At 46.2% G+C, this 23,479-nt stretch overlaps 1 protein-coding gene across 1 annotated transcript; it reads left to right on the forward strand.

Annotated features, from left to right (window-relative positions):
* The first annotated feature begins 3,211 nt into the window (after nucleotides 1–3,211).
* ANKRD42 (ankyrin repeat domain 42) lies at nucleotides 3,212–23,334 on the forward strand. The gene is made up of 12 exons (XM_081860488.1): nucleotides 3,212–3,357; nucleotides 4,878–5,044; nucleotides 5,690–5,797; nucleotides 8,167–8,286; nucleotides 9,466–9,601; nucleotides 10,907–11,107; nucleotides 14,693–14,818; nucleotides 15,482–15,587; nucleotides 16,222–16,391; nucleotides 17,917–18,043; nucleotides 20,863–21,010; nucleotides 22,721–23,334. The coding sequence occupies exons 1-12, from the start codon at nucleotides 3,333–3,335 to the stop codon at nucleotides 22,868–22,870; spliced, it is 1,584 nt and encodes a 527-aa protein (XP_081716614.1). The 5' UTR covers nucleotides 3,212–3,332; the 3' UTR covers nucleotides 22,871–23,334.
* Nucleotides 23,335–23,479: the final 145 nt, after the last annotated feature.

The following is a 23,479-nucleotide window of genomic DNA, read 5'->3' on the forward strand; positions in this document are numbered from 1 at the left end:
TGTTGGAAGAAAGTTTGTTAAGGAGAAAACTGCTGTTCCAGAGGATGTTCCTGCAAACGTTGGATTGCTTTTCTTAACCTGCATTCACATCCATATGTTTAAAATTAAAGCTTAGGAAGGATACATAACAAAAATAACGTTCTTGACTTCGGACATGTGCCAAGATTTCACAGCAAAACCCAGGTTCAGCTTGGGAGCAAAAAACAGATTCAAATTTTCCTAATTTTTTTAAGTCATCAAATATACAAGTGCATAGTACAAACCAAACCAATTTTCTTTGGATTTTACAGAGGAAAAAAAAATTAATGTACGATTGCTCGGTTGCAACATGGTTAACATTTTTTGTTGGTTTATAACTTGGGTCTAGATAGTAAAGAATTGCCATGAGATGTTAATATTTATTTCGTGTAATAAATTAGAATGAAGCATATACCGTTGTGAATCTCTTTATTTCATGGGTTGCTTTGGGAAAGATTGTAAACGTATGTTCACTGAGTGTGAACAGGTGTGTGCCAAATTCACTGGATGTATTTTAACCTCCACTGTTTTGAACATAGAAACGCTTCCAAGTTTCAAAGCCTCAAGGCCAACAACATGATGTAAAAGCTCCTGGAAGTCAGGAACTCCTCTCTCTCTCTTTTTTTTAATGAAACAAAAACTTGGAAGTAGCCTAGGGAAGATGGGGAAGAATTTGATTGGTACAAGATCTTCTTAGCTTTGACTTGTCCCAGTGACTGAAGAAATTAAATTCCCACTGCTTTATGCAGATAGTTCTGCTGTGTTGTCAGTTTAAAAACCCCAGGAATGGGCAAAGCCAGTCAGTGCTTTGTGAAAGCACCTTTGAATGCAGCTGTTTCAGATAGCCACTAAATCAGAGGTCAGCAACCTTTTTCAGCTGTGGGCCAGTCCATCATCCCTCAGACCATGTGGTGGGCTGGACTTTTTTTTTTTTTTTTTTGAGGAAAATGAAGGAATTCCTTTGCCCCACAAATACCCCAGAGATGCAGTTTAAATAAAAGCACACATTCTACTCATGTAAAAACACGCTGATTCCCGGACCGTCCATGGGCCGGATTGAGAAGGCAATTGGGCTGCATCCGGCCCCCGGGCCTTAGGTTGCCTACCCGTGCACTAAATCTCGCAGTGCTCTAGACTGGTTAAATTCAATTCACTAAGGAGGTGTACTGGAATAATCTAGCAGTTTAGATCTTTAAAGATTTCTGGCACCACTGCATATAAAAATGGCAGTGGGCAGCCACCATGCTAAAAAAGGCATGCTCTCCCCACACACAGCTGGACTGTCAACCTTCAGAGGGAAAATTGGGAAGCGAGATAAAACACATCGCACAAGGATTGGAGGAAATCTCAACAGGGACCCACTGAAATCAGATTAAGTCTTCTCTAAGATCCCCACAAGTTCTTGCTGACCGACTTTGCCAAGGATGAACGATAATGGCTTTTGTTTTTTTCTTCTCAAGCCAAGCCACAATTCTGCAATGTAAACAGCCGAATCCTGTTTCCTGAACACGCCTTGCTCAGAAGCTTCCCTCGTAAAAGCCAAAATTGGTTCCTGGTTTTCTTTTATTTACATATAAAAGTGTTTTCATGCTGCTATACGGTGAAAACATCAGGGTGGTATATAAAAATAAAAATAAAATTACAGATAATCATGAAGGTGACTAGTTAATCAAAAACAGCTAAACTGCAAAGTCCTGTTGGAATAAAAAAGATCTTTAAGGGGCGCCTGAAAGTCAAAAGCAAAGGATGGCAGCTGGACCTCTGCTGAAAGTGTCCAACGGCATGAACCAGCGACACTAAATGCCTGACTTCCAGCTGAGGCGAGTAGGGCCTCTGTAAGACCGCTAACAGCACTCCTCTTAAAGTTTCTTGGACCCAAGTTGTTGAGAATACATGCATGCCACTTTATATTCTTAGCACACATGGGGAAGAAGCAGGCTCAGAAGAGCATGAGATTTTTAATCTTGGGGTGGCGAGTTCGAGTCCTACGCTGGGCAAAAGATTCCTGCACTGTAGGGGATTGGACTGATGACCTTCCAACTCTACAATTCTATGATGCTACAAGTGGGGTTCTGCCATTGGCCTTGGGCAACTGGCAACCCCCTCTCAGGTTTAAGTTTTCGCCAAGTCTCGACTCTTGTGTGTTGGAGGTGCCCATCACAGCAATAAGGACTAGGAACCTATTTATTTTAAAAAGCTGGACTTGTTTGGGGTGCCGACTACAGAGCTCAACACCAAAAAAGGTCTTAGAGGTGACTTAAGAGAAGCATTGGACTTAAGGGAAGCTCCCCAAACTGTCCCAGTAGAATTAGCCTTCGAAGTCTCCCATCAACTGACACCAAAAAGGACACAGTTGTGGGGTGTAGTAGTTAAGAGTGTGTTGGGCTAGGACTGGCAAGACCCGGGTTCAAATCAGCCATGAACCCTAGGCAGAGCACTCACTCTCACAGGCTTATTTTGAAAATCAAATGGGTGGGGGGGGGGGGAGAGAAAGGTGGGGATGTGAATAAATAAAATGGGGTGTTATTTGCAGTACCAACAGCGTTTTCAGTCTCAGAGTTGGGAATGAAGTAATGAAAATAAGCAGAAAAAGACAATATGGGGGGGGGATCATATAAACAACAATTCTGTGGGAGGAGAGCAAGCAAAACTACACGTTTTGTTTTGGCCTGGGCTGAAAGGTGTCTTTGAACCGTGATAAAGCCACTTATTTTTCCGGATAGAGGATAGGGGAGGAGTTGTGTGAGTGTGCGTTTATGACGCTGACAACATTTGCAAGAACAATTATCTGACTGAAACAAAGCAAAACTGATCGACTTCAGAGGGCCCCCTGAATTTTGGCACAGGTGCAAAAAAAAAAAAATGCAACCCACCTGCGCATAGCTGTCAACTTTCAGATTTGAAAATAAGGGATCAGGAGCCTCAAAAATAAGGGATCAGCAGCCTCACTTGTCCCGGGGACAGTCTATGGGATATCTAACAATCTGGAATAGCAGCGGGAAACGGCACTGGAATAAGGTAATCGACTTCCTGTCCCTTGACTAGAGAAAGCTATGCTTTTGCTTTGCCTGAGACTTAGCTGGTGCCAACTGATTCCCTTTCTCGCTCCCCACATCTTCACACACACACACACACACACACACACCACAGCTCCCCCTGAGCCCAGGCAGCAGGCCGAGGGAGCATCGCAGGAAGTGTACACCGTCTCCATGGCAACGCTCCTGCAGCAGCAACCGCATAGGAGCCAGAAAGAGGAGGAAGAAGGAGGCTGAGATAACTGAGGGTTGGGGGGGCTCTGCCCTGAACAAAGCACCATGCCTGATGAGGATACCCCAGCGGGTGAGACTTGCCTTGTCTTCCTATATTTTGGGATGTGGGTATAGGTGGGCAACAACACCAAAATATCTCCTCCTCCTCCTCCTCCTCCTGTTTTCCTACTCTGTAGAGGGCTACCCCTTTTTGGTTTCCAAAAAAAATTCCACCTCCTCCTGTCAAGCTCCTCTGAGCATATTCAGAGTGCGTTTCTCCCTCTGTGGATCGATTGGTTCACTATGTCTCTCCCCCCCCTTTAAAACAAACAAACCCTGCTATTAATTACTGCTTTGTTGACTCCCTTACGGTAGGTTGTATACAATGTTCTTCCTACTCAGAGGAGGCCCATTGAAGTTAGCCGTGTCCATTCATTTCAGTGCTGAGAAGGACAAACCCTGGACCCACTCCTTACTTTTCTTATTGTCTTTGTTAAGTGACCCTCGATGCTGAAGGGCAGTGGAGAAATTCAGGAACAAAATAAAAAATAAGTATGTGAGTCAATAATAATGATTTATTTTTTTAATGGGCCATTGGACAAAGTGTGCCAATGGATCTCCAGAACCTGCGCCCTCCAGCAGGAAACTATGTGTGCCTTGAGCATGTACAGAGTGTATCCCAGTGGGGCATACACTTTCCTTTAAATTCTCTAGCATTAGAAAGAAGAGAAAAAATCCAGGAAACAAAAAACAACAACACTGTTCTCTTCACTGCAATTCCACACCACTGATATGGACTCTCTGCTGGTGGAGTCTCCCTCCTTGTAGGTTTTTAAGCAGAGGTTGGATGGTCGTCTGCCATGGATGCTTTAGTTGAGATAAGCCTTGGGATCCCTTCCAACTTTACGATGCTATGATTTTATATCCTTAGTTGTAGTTCCAACTACTGCTACTACTAAAGGTAAAGGGACCCCTGGGAAACCCTTCAGAAGTGGTTGCCAAGGAGACGTTTGGAGCTATGCACTGAAAGTAGGACATTAAATCTCAGGCCTAGGCTAAAAGGGTAAAGGGACCCCTGACCATTAGGTCCAGTCGTGACCGACTCTGGGGTTGCGGCGCTCATCTCGCTTTATTGGCCTAGGGAGCCAGCGTACAGCTTCCGGGTCATGTGGCCAGCATGACTAAGCCGCTTCTGGCGAACCAGAGCAGTGCACGGAAACGGCATTTACCTTCCCGCCAGAGTGGTACCTATTTATCTACTTGCACTTTGGTGTGCTTTCGAACTGCTAGGTTGGCAGGAGCAGGGACCGAGCAACGGGAGCTCACCCCGTCGTGGGGATTCGAACCGCGACCTTCTGATCGGCAAGCCCTAGGCTCTGTGGTTTAATCCACAGTGCCACCCGCGTCCCTTACTACTACTAGTACTTAATATCAATATCCGTCACCACCACCCACTTCCATGAATTCTGGTGAAGGATTGAGTCAAAGGAAAGTTGAGCATTCGTCATGGCTTGACAACGGCCGCCGCTGAATTTTGCCCCATTCTACTGTCTCTCCCCCACCCCCCAACTATGCTACTAAGTGAGTAGGGGGTCTGTTGTTCTTCTCCAGAAGCTCCGAAGAAGAAGCTTAGGTTCAAGACCATTCATGATGCAGTCAGAGCTGGGAACGTAGAACAACTTCAGGAGATGGTGAAATGTGGAACGAGCATTAATGAAGTGGATCCGGTCTACAATTTTACACCCTTGCATTGGGCGGCCCATTCTGGGAGCCTGGAGGTAAGAGATTGTCCCAGGTTACTGTGAAGGGAAGAAGGGATATCATTATGCAGTCTCTATTGACCCTACTAAATGTCTGAGAAAACAACAAATAGACCTATGGCTTTGCCAGGGTAAAGACTGAGTCTGTGTACACATTGTGCTTTTAAGGTAAAAGGTCAAGGACCCCTGGACGGTTAAGTCCAGTCAAAGGCGACTATGGGGTTGCGGCGCTCATCTTGTTTTCAGGCTGAGGGAGCTGGCGTTTGTCCACAGACAGCTTTCTGGGTCATGTGGCCAGCATGACTAAACCGCTTCTGGCGCAACAGGACACTGTGATGGAAACCAGAGCGCATAGAAACGCCATTTGCCACAGCGGTACCTATTTGTCTTCTTGCACTGGTGTGCTTTCGAACTGCTAGGTTGGCAGGAGGTGGGACAGAGCAATGGGCGCTCACTTCATCACGGCAATTCGAATGGCTGACCTTCTGATCGGCAAGCCCAAGAGGCTCAGTGGTTTAGACCACAGCACCACCCGCATCCCTTTAAGGCACATTCAGAACACATTATTTCCCTCAAAGAATTCTGGGCACTGTAGTTTAGTCCTTTGCAAAGCTGCAATACCCAGCATCCCTTACAAGGGTTGCAAATCTGTTGTCCTTGCAGTGCTTTCAGTGGCTGCTCTGGAATGGAGCTGATAAGATGGCGGTGACAGGCAGAGGCTGGACAGCGGCTCACCTTGCTGCCATCAAAGGTCAGGATGCCTGTATGCAGGTAAGTGTCTTCGTTCACTCATGATTTAGGCTGGATTCAGACAAGGGGGTTTATAAACCCCTTCTCGTTTCACATTTGCCATTGTTGTAAGCTCTGGGGTTTGGGTTTTGGTCTTGGGTGGGTGGATAGACAGAAACACATCTCCCTTTCTCAAAATATAAGGCTGTGACGATGGATAGCAGAAGATTTGGGGCAGATTAAAGAGAGCATGACTTCACACAATTCACACATGGAATTGCCTGCCATAGGATGTGGTGGTGGCCACTAGATTTGATGGCTTTGTAAGTGGATTTGATTGGGAGTGGGGAATCTCGGGACCAAATGTCGCCCCCCAAGTCTGTCTATCTGGCCCTTGGTACTCTCCCTAGCCTATGGTTACCAGACATCCCCATTTCCTGGGGACAGTCCCCGGATTTACAAATCTGTCCCCGGACAAAATCCGTCCCCGGAATGTCCCCACATTTCATTTAATGTCCCCGGATTTATATTTTAAGTGTTGTAGATTTATTAGTTGGGAATGAATGTTGCGTGATTGGTTCAGCAGCACAAGACACGTCATATGGGGACTTCTGGCGAGGGAAAATGGCGGATGCCATGGCAGTGAGCAGCTCCTGAAGCCAGCCAGAGCCAACTGCGCTACCAGGCTGGCTCCAGGCTGCTGAGATTGCTGCTGCCGCTGCCACTGCCGAAGGGGAACCGGGGACGCCCGCCGCGTCAACTGGGGGAACTGCTGCCCCCCGTGACCCAAATCGAGCCAGGAGCGGGAGCACCCGGCCACCCAGCTGACTGCCCAGCGGTGCTCGGGGGCTGACGCAGGGGGAAGGAGGAGAGGAACGAGAAGGAAGAGAGAGAAAGAGGAAGGAGAAAAACGAGGGGAGCCCCGACCTTGCCGTGTCACTGAGGACAAGAGGGAGGAGAGCACTGGGAGGGCAAGGACACGTGGCTGAGCCCAGGCCCAACCTAAGCCTACTCCACAGCGGCTAGCGCTCCAAGAGAGCAGGTCAGGGCCCAGAGGAAGGCTGCACGACAGAGTAGAATTTGGAAAATGAATAAAATGTTATCAAAAAAGAAAAGAAAAGAAATATACAGCTACCTATCTTGCTATCTTATGTTGTAAAATGGACAAAGTATAAGAAAATAAGAAGCACCAGAAGGGGAAGAACTGGAGGCAGTGAGAGATTTTACTTTCTTGGGCTCCATGATCACTGAAGATGGTGACAGCAGTCACGAAATTAAAAGACGCCTGCTTCTTGGGAGAAAAGCAATGACAAACCTAGACAAACCTAGATCTTTTCCATATATATATAAATAAAGTTGGTTCCTATGAGTGATAATGAGAGAAGTCACTTTGCAATAATACATCCAGTAATTAGTGAGGGGAATGCTTTGGGGGCTAAATTTTGCCCTTGAATGCACACATATGGCTTCAGTTGGCATTAATAGGAGCCATACGAATGTCCAAGGACAGTAATTAACCTACAGTGCGAAAACTAGGATAAAGGGAAGCAATGAAATAGCAAACCAGGTGGGTTTTAGTCTCTGCCTAGCACACACAGTGAGAGATTTTACTTTCTTGGGCTCCTCAATCACTGCAGATGGTGACAGCAGCCATGAAATTAAAAGACGCCTGCTTCTTGGGAGAAAAGCAATGACAAACCTAGACAGCATCTTAAAAAGCAGAGACATCACCTTGCCGACAAAGTTCCGTATAGTTAAAGCTATGGTTTTCCCAGTAGTGATGTAGGGGAGTGAGAGCTGGACCATAAAGAAGGCTGATCGCTGAAGAATTGATGCTTTTGAATTATGGTGCTGGAGGAGACTCTTGAGAGTCCCATGGACTGCAAGAAGATCAAACCTCTCCATTCTGAAGGAAATCAGCTCTGAGTGCTCACTGGGAGGACAGATCGTGAAGCTGAGGCTCCAATACTTTGGCCAGCTTATGAGAAGAGAAGACTCCCTGGAAAAGACCCTGATGTTGGGAAAGATTGAGGGCACGAGGAGAAGGGGACAACAGAGGACGAGATGGTTGGACAGTGTTCTCAATGCTACCAGCATGAGTTTGACCAAACTGGGGGAGGCAGTGGAAGACAGGAGTGCCTGGCGTGCTCTGGTCCAGGGGGTCATGAAGAGTCGGACATGACTAAATGACTAAACAACAAATGCTGGATCAGGCCAATGGCCCATCTAGTCCAGCAACTCGTTCTCGGAGTGGCCAATAAGATGCTTATGGGAAGCCCACAAAAGGGTTTTCTTTGGGTATTACTGTATATAACATCAAAGTGTCTCTACTAAATGCTATAATTTAGGTTAAGAAATTTGTGTTTCAGGATGAAATCTGAGACTAGAAACTTTGCTTTGTGTATTCACAGTCCCTTCTTCTTCATGGAGTAGATCTTGGAACTCAAGATGACCGAGGCTGTACTCCCGCTCATCTGGCAGCGACCCACGGACAGTCATACACTTTGCAAACGATTCTGCGGAGCGGAGTAGTAAGAAAAACGCTCGCCTTGCCCTTTCCCTGCTCCTCTCCTGAGGATTGACATGCTTCTATTTCCATTGACTCATTGATTGCCTTTCTAGCCTGCCCTTCCTCTAAATGGATCTCAAAGCACTCCAAAAGGTCAATTCTTCCCTCCAAGTTATCTTCAAAACAACCCTGTGAGGTAGATTAGGCTGAGAGATCATGACTGGCCAAAGGCCACTCGTTGGTCTTTATGGCAGGGGCCAAAGTCAACATGATGCTAACCATGCCACGTCAAATGCCATGGTTGTTTAAAAAAATTTAATAGCCACCAAACGGGAGACCTGATTGTCACTCGAGGAGAGGAAAGAGTTAAGTCTTCTGCCCGCTACTGTGCCCCCAATGAAAATAATCTCTTCTTGGGGCTAAAAGGTGCTACTGGAAATTTTTGCTGGGACCTTGGAAGGTGGGGGTGAAGAGGAAGAAAGGGTTAAGCCTGCTTTACCTAACTTGCAGTTCTGGCGAAAAGTCTGCCCCTCCTTTGTGATTAATAATAACACCTCAACGGTCAAATCCAGGACACAGTCTTCCAGGACGCCATCTTTCCATTTTTTTCTCGCAAGAGAACGGCGGCCATTTTGGATGCCTTGATCTCACATGATTTCACGTTGTGGTTTCCCCTTGGGAAAAAAGGTGCTTTTTCAAGCACAGCATCCAAAAATGTGCATTTTGGGGTGTTGCTTAAGATTGCTGCCTTGTCGAGAGCGCTTTTTTGGGTGGGTGGGGGCATCACACCATGAAATTTGGATGTCTTGCTTTGGGACTTCCTGAAGGCATTTTATTGGCCAATACGGGAAGAGGGCTAGTGGCCTGCAAAGTAATTTTAGGCACATCTAGCAAGCCTTTTTTTAGGGGGCTTTTTGTCTGATCTAGCAGATCTCATGTTCTGACCTCATGGGGCAATGGGCTGTAACAAGCTCCACTCTGCTACAAGATTATGGGAAACTCAATGGTCTGGGGTCTGCAGTGGCCTGACCCCCGTTTTGGGGGCAGGCCTTCCTCTGGAGGCTTAGATGTCAGGCTGAAATTTCCCACTTCTGGGCATGGTGGCATCTTCCATGCCCAGCTCTTTGAGGTCTACCAACATCCACTTCCCCAACTTAAAATCTGGAGATTTAACAAATCTGCTTTTCCTCTTTGAAACCAGGACGTCAACGTTTCTGACAAGTACGACTGGAAGCCGATTCACAAGGCTGCTTTTCACGGCCGGCTGGGCTGCGTCCAGCTTCTTCTTAGATGGGGAGCTACTTTAGATGATGTGGACAACAATGGAAATCTTCCAGGTACAGAAAGGGGGGGTGGGGGGGAGATGATCATTGTAATGGGCTGGGGAATAAGGATAAGAGGGGAATCTCTTTGTTACAGAAAGACAGTGAGAATAACCTGGGTCAGTGATGGTGGAAAGTGCAATGTTTCTATGTGTACTTTTTGCAAAATTTGGGTCATATCCAATGCTGCCCCTCCACTTGGGCAACATAATTCCCTCACTTGGTTTAGCCGGCCAGTCAGAGCCGTTTCCTGGGGTGTGGTTATTGTCGCATGCTGATAGCATCTAGGAGCCACAGGTGAGATCTGAGTGCAGGGTGAGGACCAAAGGTGGACAAACTACCCCAGAAGGAGCATGACGTGTCCCCCACCAGGGGTACTATCCTCCCCCTAACATCCCATATAATCACATTAAATTTATAAGTGAATGTTATCGCTGCCACTGGGAAAAATCCCATAAATTGCATCCAGGTGCTGGAGACGAAGTTTTCTGTTTGAATATTGTTAGCTTGCTGGTGTGTGGGACACATAAAGTTAAATGTATTTTTGCATCTAATCTGCAGAACTCTGCACCAATATGTTCCTCACTCTACTTTCCACCGAGTAACAATGCTAATTGTAGTTTTAACTGTCACAGAGGTGGTTTTGTGTGTGTGTGTTGAAAGAGAACGTTTAACGCTGCTATTTAGTTGAGTGCATTTTATTAAAAAAAATCTGCAGGTTTTTAACTTGTAAAGCACCTTGAGAAGCCTCGCTGCCTTTGGCAGAATCCGAGACTTGGGAGAAGAAGCAATGGAAGAGGACTGGAAAAAATTTAAGGACTATCTACAAAAACATTATAAGTTGTATGAATGCTAAGAAATGCACCTTTTAGGAAATTTTAGCCCCAGCAATAGCAATTAGGTGAAATGAAAATTAAGGTACAAGAAATTTGAGGTGGAATTAGGAAATAATTTTATTGTGTTTTAATTAAAATATATAAGAATTGGTGTACAATATTTGGAATTTGATAACATGATAAATTGAAAGATACAATAAGTTATGAAATAAGATGACAAATTGCTGAAGTTTGTATTATAAATAATGCAAGGTCTGGAGGATGTGGGGAAGTCCAGTAGATTTGATAAAAGGATTACGGAAATTTGAAACTTTTATATTCTTTTTCTTTTATCTGTTTTTCTTCTCTGTATCTCTGTATCCTGTAAAATTAATAAAAATATTTTTTTTTTAAAAAAAGAGAAGCCTCGCTGCCTAGAAAAGCAGTACAAAAGAAGTCTTTTTATGTAAAAATATATTAACAGTCAAAACAATCTTCCTAACAGTTCACCTGGCGGCAATGGAGGGTCACTTGCATTGCTTCAAGTTCCTGGTGAGTAAGATGCCCACACTCCTCCATGCCTTGAAAGCCAGAAACGACCACGGGGACACCCCAGGAGACCTGGCAGAGAGGTTCTACAAGGACAGCGTGGTCAGCTACATTGACGATCTGGAGAAACAGAAAGGCGAATTGCAAAAGGGGGACTGTGAGTACCTGGTTGCGAGGCATGGGCCATAGCTCAGCGGTGGAGCATTTGCCTTGCATGCACAAGGTCCCAGGTTCAATCCCTGACAGCCAACACACACACACACACTTTAGATAATCATTATATGTAAGGTCATAAGATACCACAGCAGAGGTTATATTTTCTGAGAATCCTCCGGAAAAACAATCTCTCAAAGGACCTGTTGATGGCATTTTACCATTGCACTGTGGAGAGCGTATTAACTTATGGTCTGTGTGTGTGGTTTGGGAGCTGCACGGCCAGGGAAAAAAAACAATGCTATCCAGGGTTGTAAAGACTGCGGAGAGAATAATTGGGTGCACTCTTCCCACCTTAGATCAAATCTATGCTGCCAGGTGCCATAAGAAAGCGGCAGAGATGGCGCAGGATAGTGCGCATCCCGGAAATGATCTCTTTCAGCTTCTGCCTTCTGGGAGAAGGTCCAGGGTTATAAAGGCCAGGACTAGCCGCCTGAGAAATAGTTTCTACACAAATGCAATTCTGGGTCTAAACGCAACATAAGGGGTTTCTATAGTATAGTGTATTTTAAAATGGAGTTTCAGAGTTTTTAGGGGTTTTTGAATGTTTTATGTAGTTTTTATGAAGTTTTATGTAGTTTTATGTAGTCTTGTAGTAGTTTTATGTCGTTTTATGTCGTTTTTCAATTTCATTGTTCTGCATAGGACAATGACAATAAAGATATCGTATATCGTATAATAGCGACAGTAAAAACCTGTCACTGAAATTACTAATCGCAGAAGGCCTCCCTAGAAGAAAGGTCTTACACCATGATGGAAGATCATCAAGGAAGGGGCAAGGGCCAGAATTCCAGAATCTGGTAATGGACACTGAAAAGTCTCTCTTTCTGGTCCCAGTCCACTATGAGGTTTTTAAAATTACAGTGGTACCTTGGGTTAAGAACTTAATTCGTTCTGGAGGTCTGTTCTTAACCTGAACCTGTTCTTAACCTGAGGTACCATTTTAGCTAATGGGGCCTACCGCTGCCGCCGTGCGATTTCTGTTCTTATCCTGAAGCAAAGTTCTTAACCCGAGGTACTATTTCTGGGTTAGTGGAGTCTGTAACCTGAAGCGTCTGTAACCTGAAGTACCACTGTATTATTTTCAGGCCTATTTTATTGATACAGTCGTACCTTGGATCCCAAACGCCTTGCAACTCGAATGTTTTGGCTCCCGAACGCCACAAACCCAGAAGTGGGTGTTCTGGTTTGCAAACGTTCTTTGGAACCCGAACGTCCGGCAAGGCTTCCGATTATGTGCAGGAAGCTTCTGCAGCCAATCAGAAGCCACGCCTTGGTTATTAAACATTTTTGGAAGTCGAACGGACTTCCAGAAGGGATTCCGTTCGACAACCAAGGTACAACTGTACTTATCAGTACAATACCCAATACAAAGTATTTTTTTAAAATACTACACTAAAATAAAACAAATACTTTAAAAATCTAATCTAAAAAGGAGCAGGAACAAAGAGAGGGCAAAAGGAAAAAGGAAAAGAAAGGGGGGAAGAGAAAGAAAAGAAAAGAAAAGAAAAGAAAAGAAAAGAAAAGAGGGGAAAGGATAAAAAGGCTTCTGGTTCTCTGTCTGTCAGTGAAATATACTCAGAGTCGCAAAGTGATTTCATGCTCTTTATTCAGCTCATAGTGGTGAGGAGGAATGAATGCCCCCTCAAAGTATCTGCTTTATATACATTATTTACACAATGGGCTGCACATGATTGGCTAATTCCGGAATTCTACTGTAAGCCAATCAGGTTGTGGATTCACTTCAATCTGGAGCATGATTGGGTGGTTCCTGCCAACCAATCATACTGCTGCATTGTTCTAGGACCAATCAGACTGCTGCATTCTGAATCCTATTGTTCTAGGATCAATCAGACTGCTGCCTTTTGGATCCTATTGTTCTAGGACCAATCAGACTGCTGCAGTTTGGATCCTATTCGACTCAGTACATAACAGTCAGCTAAAAATAGTGTCCACACATTAACTATTCTATTTTCTATAAGCCAATCTTTTTTCAGTCTCACAAGTTCATCTTCTATTTCACGTAAAAGGTCCATTTGAAGTTTCTAATCCTTAATAAATATCAACAATGATTTTTTCCCTTAAACACGTTAACTTGGCCCTCTCTGCTAATAATTTTTATCAACCATTCCTTCAATGCATTTGGAAGAGAAAAGAGGGTTAGCTGAAAGCCCTGAGAAGGGATCCTCGAGACTGTTGGCTCTTGTTATGAATCATCTTCCTCAACTGGTCTTAAGAACCAGAAGTGCCTTGAGTGCAGCCCAGGGCTGGTTCACGACACTTTGCCACCTGAGGCAAATCAGAAAATTGTAGTTTGTTAAGGGTGCTTCAGCAAGAGGTGGCAGGAAAGAAGGGCCCTTTCTACCCATGGAGATGAGGAGGCTCTCCCATAAACTCGGCCATGCTGTGATTCCATGGGACTGAGCTTGAATACTAGGCTCGGAATTTGTCTTGAAAGGAGTTTAAAGGAGAAGCATGTTTCTAGTCTTTATGCAAAGATGCACTTGGAAGTGGGTGAGTGATGCTCTTGAAGACACAAGCTGGGTTGCTTATCCATTGAACAGGAGGACAAGCCTTCAACGTCCTTCAGTGACTCCCAGTGATTAGCAAATTGAGAATAAATTGAAGTGAAAACTGTTGATTACGTTCTGCAAAATAAGAGAAAGTATGCAACAAGGTTTCATGCTGGGATGTGGCAATACAGTCTCCTCTGAGACTGCTGTGTGTTTGCATTGAGGGTGATTGAATATTAAGAACATAAGAAAGACCTGATAATGCGGGCCAAAGAAACCTTTCAAACAGGACCTGAGTTCAACAGGAACTCTCCACACTTTTTGATTTCTGGCAAGTGGAATCCAGAGGCACACTACCTCCGACAATGGAGGTAAAGGTAAAGGTAAAGGTAAAGGGACCCCTCACCATTAGGCCCAGTCGTGGCCAACTCTGGGGTTGTGGCAGTCATCCCGCTTTATTGGCTGAGGGAGCCAGCTTCCAGGTCATGTGACCAGCATGACTAAGCCGCTTCTGGCGAACCAGAGCAGCGCACAGAAACGCCGTTTACCTTCCCGCTGGAGTGGTACCTATTTATCTACTTGCACTTTGACATGCTTTTGAACTGCTAGGTTGGCAGAAGCAGGGACCGAGCAATGGGAGCTCACCCCGTTGCGGGGATTTGAACCGCCGACCTTCTGATCGCCAAGTCCTAGGCTCCGTGGTTTAACCCACAGTGCCACCCGGTCCCGACGATGGAGGTAGAATGTAGCAATTGTGACTAGCAGCCATTGATTCAGATGCTATTCTAAGCCATATTCAACTTGGAGGCATGATTAAATCACACCTTCCCAGTGCAAACTGATCAACTTGCCTAAGTTGCACAGATCAGAAAATCCAGCCTTTCATGGACTTCCCGGGCTCCATCACTCTCGGTTGAAATGTTTGGCTTTCTAGAACTCCTTTTCCCAACCTAGTGGAGCTCTTAAACTGCTATTCGGAGGGCTACTGCAGCTCCTTCTGTTGTCTCTCTGCATAGATTTAGCATTTCCAGGCCATGATGCTGCTTTCAGAGGGGACGTGGACACATTAAGAACGTTGCTGGAAAACCGTATCATCACTGTTAATGAGAGGGACGATCAGGGATCCACACTCTTGCACAAAGGTTAGTGAGCGTCATGTTTTCATATTGCTGTTCTCTTCCTACCGAAATCATTCACTCCTGTTTTCAAAGTGGCTGCATTTCTGTCCTTCTTGCATTTAATTTCCCTCTATTCCCACTGGCTCGCATCCTTCCATGTGTATTAAATGCTTGCCAGTATAGGAGAATGCTTCATACATCTGGTGACAGGGGCTTGTGGTCTACAAAAAGCTTAAAGGTAAAGGGGACCCCTGACCATTAGGTCCAGTCATGGCTGACTCTGGGGTTGTGGTGCTCATCTCGCTTTATTGGCCGAGGGAGCCAGTGTACAGCCTCTGGGTCATGTGGACAGCATGACTAAACCGCTTTTGACGAACCAGAGCAACACCATTTACCTTGCCACCTATTTATCTACTTGCACTTTGACATGCTTTTGAACTGCTAGGTTGGCAGGAGCAGGGACCGAGCAACGGGAGCTCACCTCGTCGTGGAGATTCGAACCGCCAACCTTCCGATCGGCAAGCCCTAGGCTCTGTGGTTTAGCCCACAGCGCCACCCGCATCCCTAAAAAGCTTACGATGCAGCAAATTCAAAGTGCCACAACATTCTTTGTCGCTTTGCTGCCACGCTGCACCCAATGGAAATGGCCGCCTTTGACGTTTTATTTCCTTCTCTTTCACTCTGTAGCTGCTGGACAAGGTCATTTGCATGTCCTGGAGTGGCTGATCAACAGGGAAGCGGACTGCAACATTCCCAACGACGCTGGAGAGACGCCGAAAGACGTTGCCAAGAGGTGTCCGTTTATAACACTTGGCTGGGGATTCTCTTGGGATTTGTCCTGGATAATCTGGACTAAATCCACTGGGCTTCAGTTCTGGCCAAAGCGCCAGGGTTGATTTAACTCTGCCACGTTGAAGATCCAGTTTGCAAAGCTCTGCTGGGAGACATATTCTGGGGGAGCTTGTACACCTTTGGTCCCCACCCTCCACTCAGCTCTCACTTGTGGCTCCTAGAAGCTGTCAGCACGCGACATGCCTGGCATCTTGAGCTAAGGCTGGGAAAGTTATGTGAGTCACTGCCAGCCAGTGTAGGCTGTGCTGTGTAGCCAGAAGAACCAAGGGTCTAAACCCTTTATGATCCTCCAATCCTCCAATCAATTAACTGCGCGACTCTGGTGGGAGGATGTTCTCCAAGTGGTGAACTCTCCTTTGTTGGACGTTTTTGAACAGAGTTTGGGTGGCCACCTGTGATTCCTGCATTGCAGGGAGTTGGACCACATGACCCCTGGGGTCATCACTGCAATTCTGTGATTCTAAGTGGGAGCTGCCGCTAAACTGGAGGCAGCACAAATTGCCATCGGTGGCGGAAACCCTGGTTGCTGTCTTACGTTCCCCAATGAGCTCCTAACGGGAATCTGAACTGCGTAGGTTTGCCCAGCTGGCCACTGTGGAGTACCTAAGGCAAAAGATGGGGAACGACTCTGATGAGGAGATTGACGTCGACGACCCACGGTTCTTTGAAAGTCATGGCGTGGAAGGGAGCACCGACAGCAAGAGCGACGTGTATAGCAAGAAACAGGACCGAGCAGATAGTCGTGGTGAGTTGTGGGCCCTCCTCTCTCTGTTTAGGGGGAAGAAAGGGCTAAGGACAGAAGGGTAGGAAGTCCAGCAGGTGGACACCTGCCCGGCATCAGCTGGTAGGTGGGCAGCCATGTTTGATGGGCCTGTAGCCAGATTTGTGGCCCTTCTCCTCTCCAGCCTCTGCTTCTGCCTCCACTTCTGGGCTACTCTCTGCCACAGCCTCTTCCTGCTCACTAAACACTGTTGCCCCTTTAGCTTCCGACCCCTCCTCCTCCCAGTCTGCTCCCTCTGATCACTCATCATCATCCCACCTTCCCTGGCTCTGAGCCTTCTTCCCCTGGGGGTTCCCCAGCTGGTGCCTGCCACCACTCCTCTGCATCCAGCCAGTTCATGACAGCTGCATGCAGACGGAAGTTCTGGCGCTCCCCACCCAAAGGGTGTAGGAAGAGCCTTGCTGGATCCAAATATCCACCATGGCCAACAGCCACTGATAGACCCCTTCTCCCTGCATTGCCTAATAACCCTTCTCTTTCAGAGGTGGTTTTCCTAGCGAATAGGTGTCGGGGACGATGCCTCCTGGTTTGGGCCAGATACCTAGAGAGAACTCACTAGAACTTGGGACCACCCAAGGAAGCTCAGTGTTGGAAGGTTCAGGACAGACAAAACAATTCCTTCATGCAGCACACGGTTAAGCCGTGGATTTGCGCCCACCAGAAGCAGTGATGGCTGTCAACTTGGATGGCTTCAAAAAGAGGATGAAGGCTATCAATGGATGCTAGACACAGTGGCTAAGTTCTCCTTCTGCTGTTTTTTTAAAATACATTTTTCTTGGTTTTTTACACATCATTTCCAACAATCATTTAACATTATCTTATACAGTATTTTAGACTTCCGTCAACAACCTCTGATGATTTTCCGTTCTTTATCACTTATTCTGCATTTCTTAATTTCTCTATTACTCTTAATTATCGTTAACTAGCAATTCTCTTCATAGTCTTTCTTGCAATATTTCCAATAGTCCTCCTTACAGAACTTCTTGCAGTCCTACTAGCGTAATCTGTTCATTACAATTGCTTTTCAAATAGTTCATATATTTACTCCAGTCTTCTAAGAATCTCTGGTCCCGCAGGTTTCAAATCCTTCCTGTTAATTTATCTAATTCTGCATAGTCCATTAAATTCATCCACTGTTCTTCTTTCGTCAGTAATTCTTCTTGCTTCCATTTTTGTGCCAATAATATTCTTGCTGCCGTCATTGCATATAAAAACAACTTGCAATCCTGTCTATTAATATCATCTCCTACAATGCCAAGTAAAAATGCTTCTGGTTTCTTAATAAATGTATATTTCAACATCTTTTTAGTTCTCCCTCTGCTGTTGGAGGCAGAAAGCCTCCAAATACCAGCTGTGGAGAAGCGTGGAGGGAGAGCGCTGTTGCACTCAGGTGTTGCTTGAAGTTTCCCCTCGGACACGCTGTGGGAACAGAGTGCTAGGCAAGATGGGGTACCAGCCGGCTCCGCTGACGTTCTGTGATCTCTTGCAGAAAGAGCCTATCAGAAAATGGAAGAGCTGAAGAATCTCCTGGAAATAGCCACCAGCGATTACAAGCAGCTGGGAGGGATCACCCCCGAGGAGAGGCAGATCAAGATTAAAGAGAGGCAGCTTCTCAGGTAAGAACTTTGCAACACAGCCTGTGGTTTTCGTGAAACTCTGGTTTTCCTGAAACTGTTGGGGTTCACAGTGCTGAGGGAAGGTGGTTGTGGCATTTGCCCTCCTAGGTGTGTGACATCATACTGGGTTCATAGGGAAAGGGTTAACTAGTTATAAAATGATTATCTAATGAGAACCCAAGGGGCAGAGTTAACTGTGTATAAGGTTTAAGCACAGAGGTTTTTTAGGGAGTTAGAGTTGTTGAGAAGACAGTCTGGAGTTAGAAGAGAGAGAGAGAAGATAAGTCGGTGGGCTGGGGTAGTCTGGTGTGAGAGAATTTGTTAAGAGGAGTCAAACAGCTGAGATAATCAGTCAGAAGGTATTAGGAAGGTATAGGCCAGTAAAGAAACTAAAGTTAAGATACTGACAGGAATATTATCTGAGAAACCATAAACTTGTTAATTTTTGTAAAATAAACTTGTTTTTTTTGGTTCACTTTTAACAACTGACTGGACTCAGTGTTGTGCCAGAGAGTAACTGGTTGGTGGTAGCGGGGAAGCAAGCACAGTGGTGGCACAGGGATCAATAGACTGTTAAACGTCCAGGGATCCTGTGTGATCACCACAGTGGTGCTGTAACAACTCCCCCACCCTGTAAAATTTATGCACTTCTTGATTGTTTTAAAAAAGAAGACACCCGAACGCCATTTACACAAATATAAGACAATAAAATCAAGGAGGGGGGAAAATGCAGCTGTATTTTAAAACATGCAAAAGTTAAAATACTACAGCTGGTTAAAATCAACTCGACTTTCTAAGCACCTGGATAGCCTGGTCTAAACAAGAATGTTTTCAGTAGGCACTGAGAATAGTATAGCGAAGGCGCCTGCTTGATCTCAATACGCAGGGAGTTCCAAAGTTAAGGTGCTGCTGCACAAAACGATGAAGGTCTTGCAAAAGCAGAGTGGGTATTAAGCACTCAAGTTGGCACATGTATCAATGGCTCGTGTGGCTTCACCACCATCTATTTATATGGACGTGGGTGGCGCTGTGGGTTAAACCACAGAGCCTAGGGCTTGCCGATCAGAAGGTCGGCGGTTCAAATCCCCATGACGGGGTGAGCTCCCGTTGCTCGGTCCCTGCTCCTGCCAACCTAGCAGTTCGAAAGCACGTCAAAGTGCAAGTAGATAAATAGGTACCACTCCGGCGGGAAGGTAAACGGCATTTCTGTGCACTGCTCTGGTTCGCCAGAAGCGGCTTAGTCATGCTGGCCACATGGCCCAGAAGCTGTACGCCGGCTCCCTCGGCCAGTAAAGCGAGATGAGCACCGCAACCCCAGAGTCGGTCATGACTGGACCTAATGGTCAAGGTCATTTCCCACAAAATGGTGCCCAAAATGCCTCTCAACATTCATAAGGAATGACAATATATAACTCAAAAACAAATGAGAAACAATCACCAGTATGTTGGCATCTCTGGGCATGAATGTGTGTGTGTTGGAGGAACGGGACTTTGGAGAGACGGCAGTGCTGAAAGGCCCCGTTTGGTAGATTGCAGGTATTCCTCTGCCCTGTCCCTTGTCCATAGAAATTTTAAGATCTTGCTTAAAACTTTGTCGCTTTGCTGCCCTCTGCCGGCTGTTGTGCATAGGAGACCAGCCACACAACACTCGCTTGATAAGCTGCCAAGGCTTTGTTGGACGACCAAAAGTGGGTTTAATTTGGTTCGTATGGTTTGCCACATAGATTGCTGCGTGTCTTTTGCAGCCAGGACAGTGGCTTATAGGTGTCATTTGGGGTTTTTTGATACCATGCCAGGGGTCACCAACCTTTTTAGTTCCCAGGGCATGTTTGGATTCACGAGTGTGAGCGTAGGTGCCACCTACTCTGGTCCTTTTTCACTGGTTGGCTTTGGATCAGAATCCTACCCCAAGCATCATAAAGAGTGCGTATGTATGCATGCACGCATGTATTGTGCACCAGTGGTGGCTGGTGCCCATTGGAACTGGCAAGGCGGAAAGCAGGGAACCCAAACTGCAGATGGAGTCAGTGCCAATGACATTTTGAGCCAACCAATTCTGGTTTTGTCCCCATCCTTCTCTTCCTTGCTTTGCTCTACGTGGATAGGCAGTGCTACCCTACAGACTGGTTGTAAGCCGCAAAGAGGCAGATGGGGCAGACTGGTGGGGCAGTGCCCTGTTTGTCCTAATAGATCAACCACCAACGATGCACACAAACAAACACACTCCCATTCTCCAATGGAGCTGGGTAAAAATAGGACCCAGTGGGATCAATCTGAGCCTTGAAAAGGCCATAGAGCTGAAAGAGGAAGTGGGAAAGAGCGCCACTCTTCTGACTTCCTCCTCCAGCTCTACGTACTTTCCAAGAAAAAGACAACCACCTGCATCAACTCATGACCAAGAGGAAAATGAGAGAGGTGGAGCTAAGAGACTTCAGAGCACCAGGGAAGACTTCAAGGGCACCATTGTGCCCACGGGCAAAACCTTGGCAGCCCCTGTGCTCCCCACAGTGGGTGGAGTGGAAGTAGTATTTATTAGGGTTTTTTAAAATTACATTTATATACCACCTTTTTACCTATATACCTACATGGTTTTTCTCTTCTTCCCCATTGCACCCTCACAACAAGCCTGTGACAATCACCTATGAGATGGTGATCTGTTCAAGGTCACCCAGTGAGCTTCTCCTTCCTTGGAAGTTTTAAAGCAGAGTTTGAGTAGCCACCTGCCACGGATTCTTTAGTTGAGATTCCCGCATTGCCAGGGGTTGGATTATGATGACCCCCCCGGAGCCCCTTCCAATGCTACAATCCTATGATTCCAGGACCATTGGTGATCTGCAGGAGCAGCTGGAGTACGAGCGGCTACGACGGGAGAAGCTGGAGGCAGAGCTGGATCAGTGCCGGGAAGAGATCGGGAAACTCACAGAGCAGCAGGAGAAACCCCAGATCCCCACGCCCGCTATCACAGCAGTGAGTCTCCTTGTGTTGCTCACAATTTCTTCGGATAATGCAAAGCAAGGCCAGCAGAAGCAGATGCTGCATCCCCAAACACTCAAACAGTGGACCGTTGACAGCTGACGCCTGTCCTGCACCAAACGTCCGATGTGGTTTCTGCATGAGTGCAGGAAGCTTCTGCAGCCAATCGGAAGCCATGCCTTGGTTATCCAATGTTTTTGGAAGTCGAACGGACTTCTGGAATAGATTACGTTTGAGAACCAAGGTACAACTCTACAGTGGTACCTCAGTTTTTAATAATAGTAATAATTTATTATTTATACCCTGCCCATCTGGCTGAGTCTCCCCAGACACTCTGGGCGGCTCCCAATCAAGTGTTAAAAACAGTACATCATTAAATATTAAAAACTTCCCTAAACAGGGGCGCCTTCAGATGTCTTTTAAAGATAGGATAGCTACTTATTTCCTTCACATCTGAAGGGAGGGTGTTCCACAGGGTGGGCGCCACTACCGAGAAGGCCCTCTGTCTGGTTCCCTGTAACCCCACTTCTTGCAATGAGGGAACTGCCAGAAGACCCTCGGAGCTGGATCTCAGTGTCCGGGCTGAACGATGGGGGTGGAGACGTTCCTTCAGGTATACAGGAGCGAGGCCGTTTAGGGCTTTAAAAGTCAGCACCAACACTTTGAATTGTGCTCGTAAATGTACTGGGAGCCACAACACAATCCATTCTGGAAGACCAGTCGACTTCTGAAATGTTTGAAAACCGAAAACTCAAACAGGAGGCAGCCTAGGAAGTTAGGCTTCCGAGGCATGTTACAAAACCGAAGCATTTACTTCTGGGTTTTCGGTGTTCAAAAAGCAAAGAGATGGAGATGTCCGAAAACTGAGGTACCACTGTATTTATCCTGGGTGAAAGAGGGGTGAGGAACCTGTGAATCACACCAATATGCGGTTGGTCTTCACGTCTTATCAACCACAGCCCAGGAATGGTAGGATTTGTGACTCTCTGGGTGTAGCTGGACTACAGATTCCCCATCCCTGCCTAGGACTTTCACAGTAGCTGATGGCATACGGCAGTGGTGCTATCTTTCTGTGTGCAGGGAGCCTTTAATCTGTTCCACCATGCCCAGCCCCTTGCAGATTACTTCCCGATCTACAGCCTGAAGCTGCAGAGGTCAAGAAGTGCTTCCACACTTGACAACGCCAGATGTGACAAACCAGCACACCAAAGAAATATTAGAGAAGCAAGTGGCTATTGCTCCTCTGGAAGTTACATACACAAAGGAGGCTTCAATTGCACTATTGCTTACATCCCTAGTTCAATACCAAACGTTGGGCTGCTTCGCCCATGAAAATAAGCCACAGTTAATAAACCATAGAATGGCTTGAATTTTTTGCTGCTCTTGTGGTTCTGGAGCTTTTGGGTGGTGCCTGGTCCTTAACCACAGTTAAGGAGGAAGTCCAAGTTACCAGGTAACGCTAAGCTATAGTTAATGTTAACAAAGGCTTATGAGCCAACCTTGGTCAATGAACTACCTTTACCCATAAGCTGAGCTGCTGGGCCAGGTTCACCCATAGTGCAAAGCCATGCTTTAGTAAACCATGGTTTAGTATTATGTGCAAACTAGGCAAACCGCTGTGCTTTCCTGATGTTTAAGACCTTCCGTTCCCCCCTCTTCAGTTAGCATGGCAGTGGGTTAACACTTTCAACGTTGTTTCTGCAGGGGGATGGTGATCTGAGCAAAGCGCCCTCCGATTGTGATAACGCAGCCCCCGACACCAGTAGAGCAGCCCCTGAAGTCCCAAAGGAGAAAAAGAAATTGAAGAAAAAGCCCTTCTGCAGCTCCAGTGGAGTGTTTGTGAGACTGTACTAACAGGAAAGGAAAGGGTCTTCCCGGCCTCTTGCTGGAATGAGAGGGGAAAGGGTTCAGCTGAAAAATGCAGGTGCTGCCAGAATGAAAGTGCCCAGGTTAACAGTGCTCTATCTAGGCTCTCAGCTACCCAAAGCAATGCACTTCCTTCACTGAACTGAATATATCTTCTCCATCAATTCATCTGGTACAAATGCCAGTTTTCATATAAGCTTAGTGCAGGGATGAAGACCCCCATGCCCCTCCTCAAGTTTTGGACTCCAACTCACCATCTGCCCTCCCCAGACAACATCCCAGTCGGGGTGATGGGAGTTGTAGTCCAACAATATCTGGAGGGGCACAGGTCTCCCCAGCCACCACCCTAGAGGCAGGTGGTAGCAGGCAGGTTGCCATTACAGGAGAAGACGCCAGTGAGATGTATTGCTAATTAAGAGACATTAGCACTTCATTAAACACTCTCTCTCTCTCTCTCTTTATATTTGTATATAAAAAATCTAATATCCACCTTATTTCTCAGCCAAGATTCCTAAAGTGGCTCCCAACCACAGAAAGCGGTTCAGTGTTATGCACAGTAATAACATGCACAATAAAGCCAGCTAAACAGACTGTTAA

Source organism: Podarcis erhardii (genome assembly GCF_964252035.2).
Source record: "Podarcis erhardii genome assembly, chromosome: 4".
NCBI lineage: Eukaryota > Metazoa > Chordata > Lepidosauria > Squamata > Lacertidae > Podarcis > Podarcis erhardii.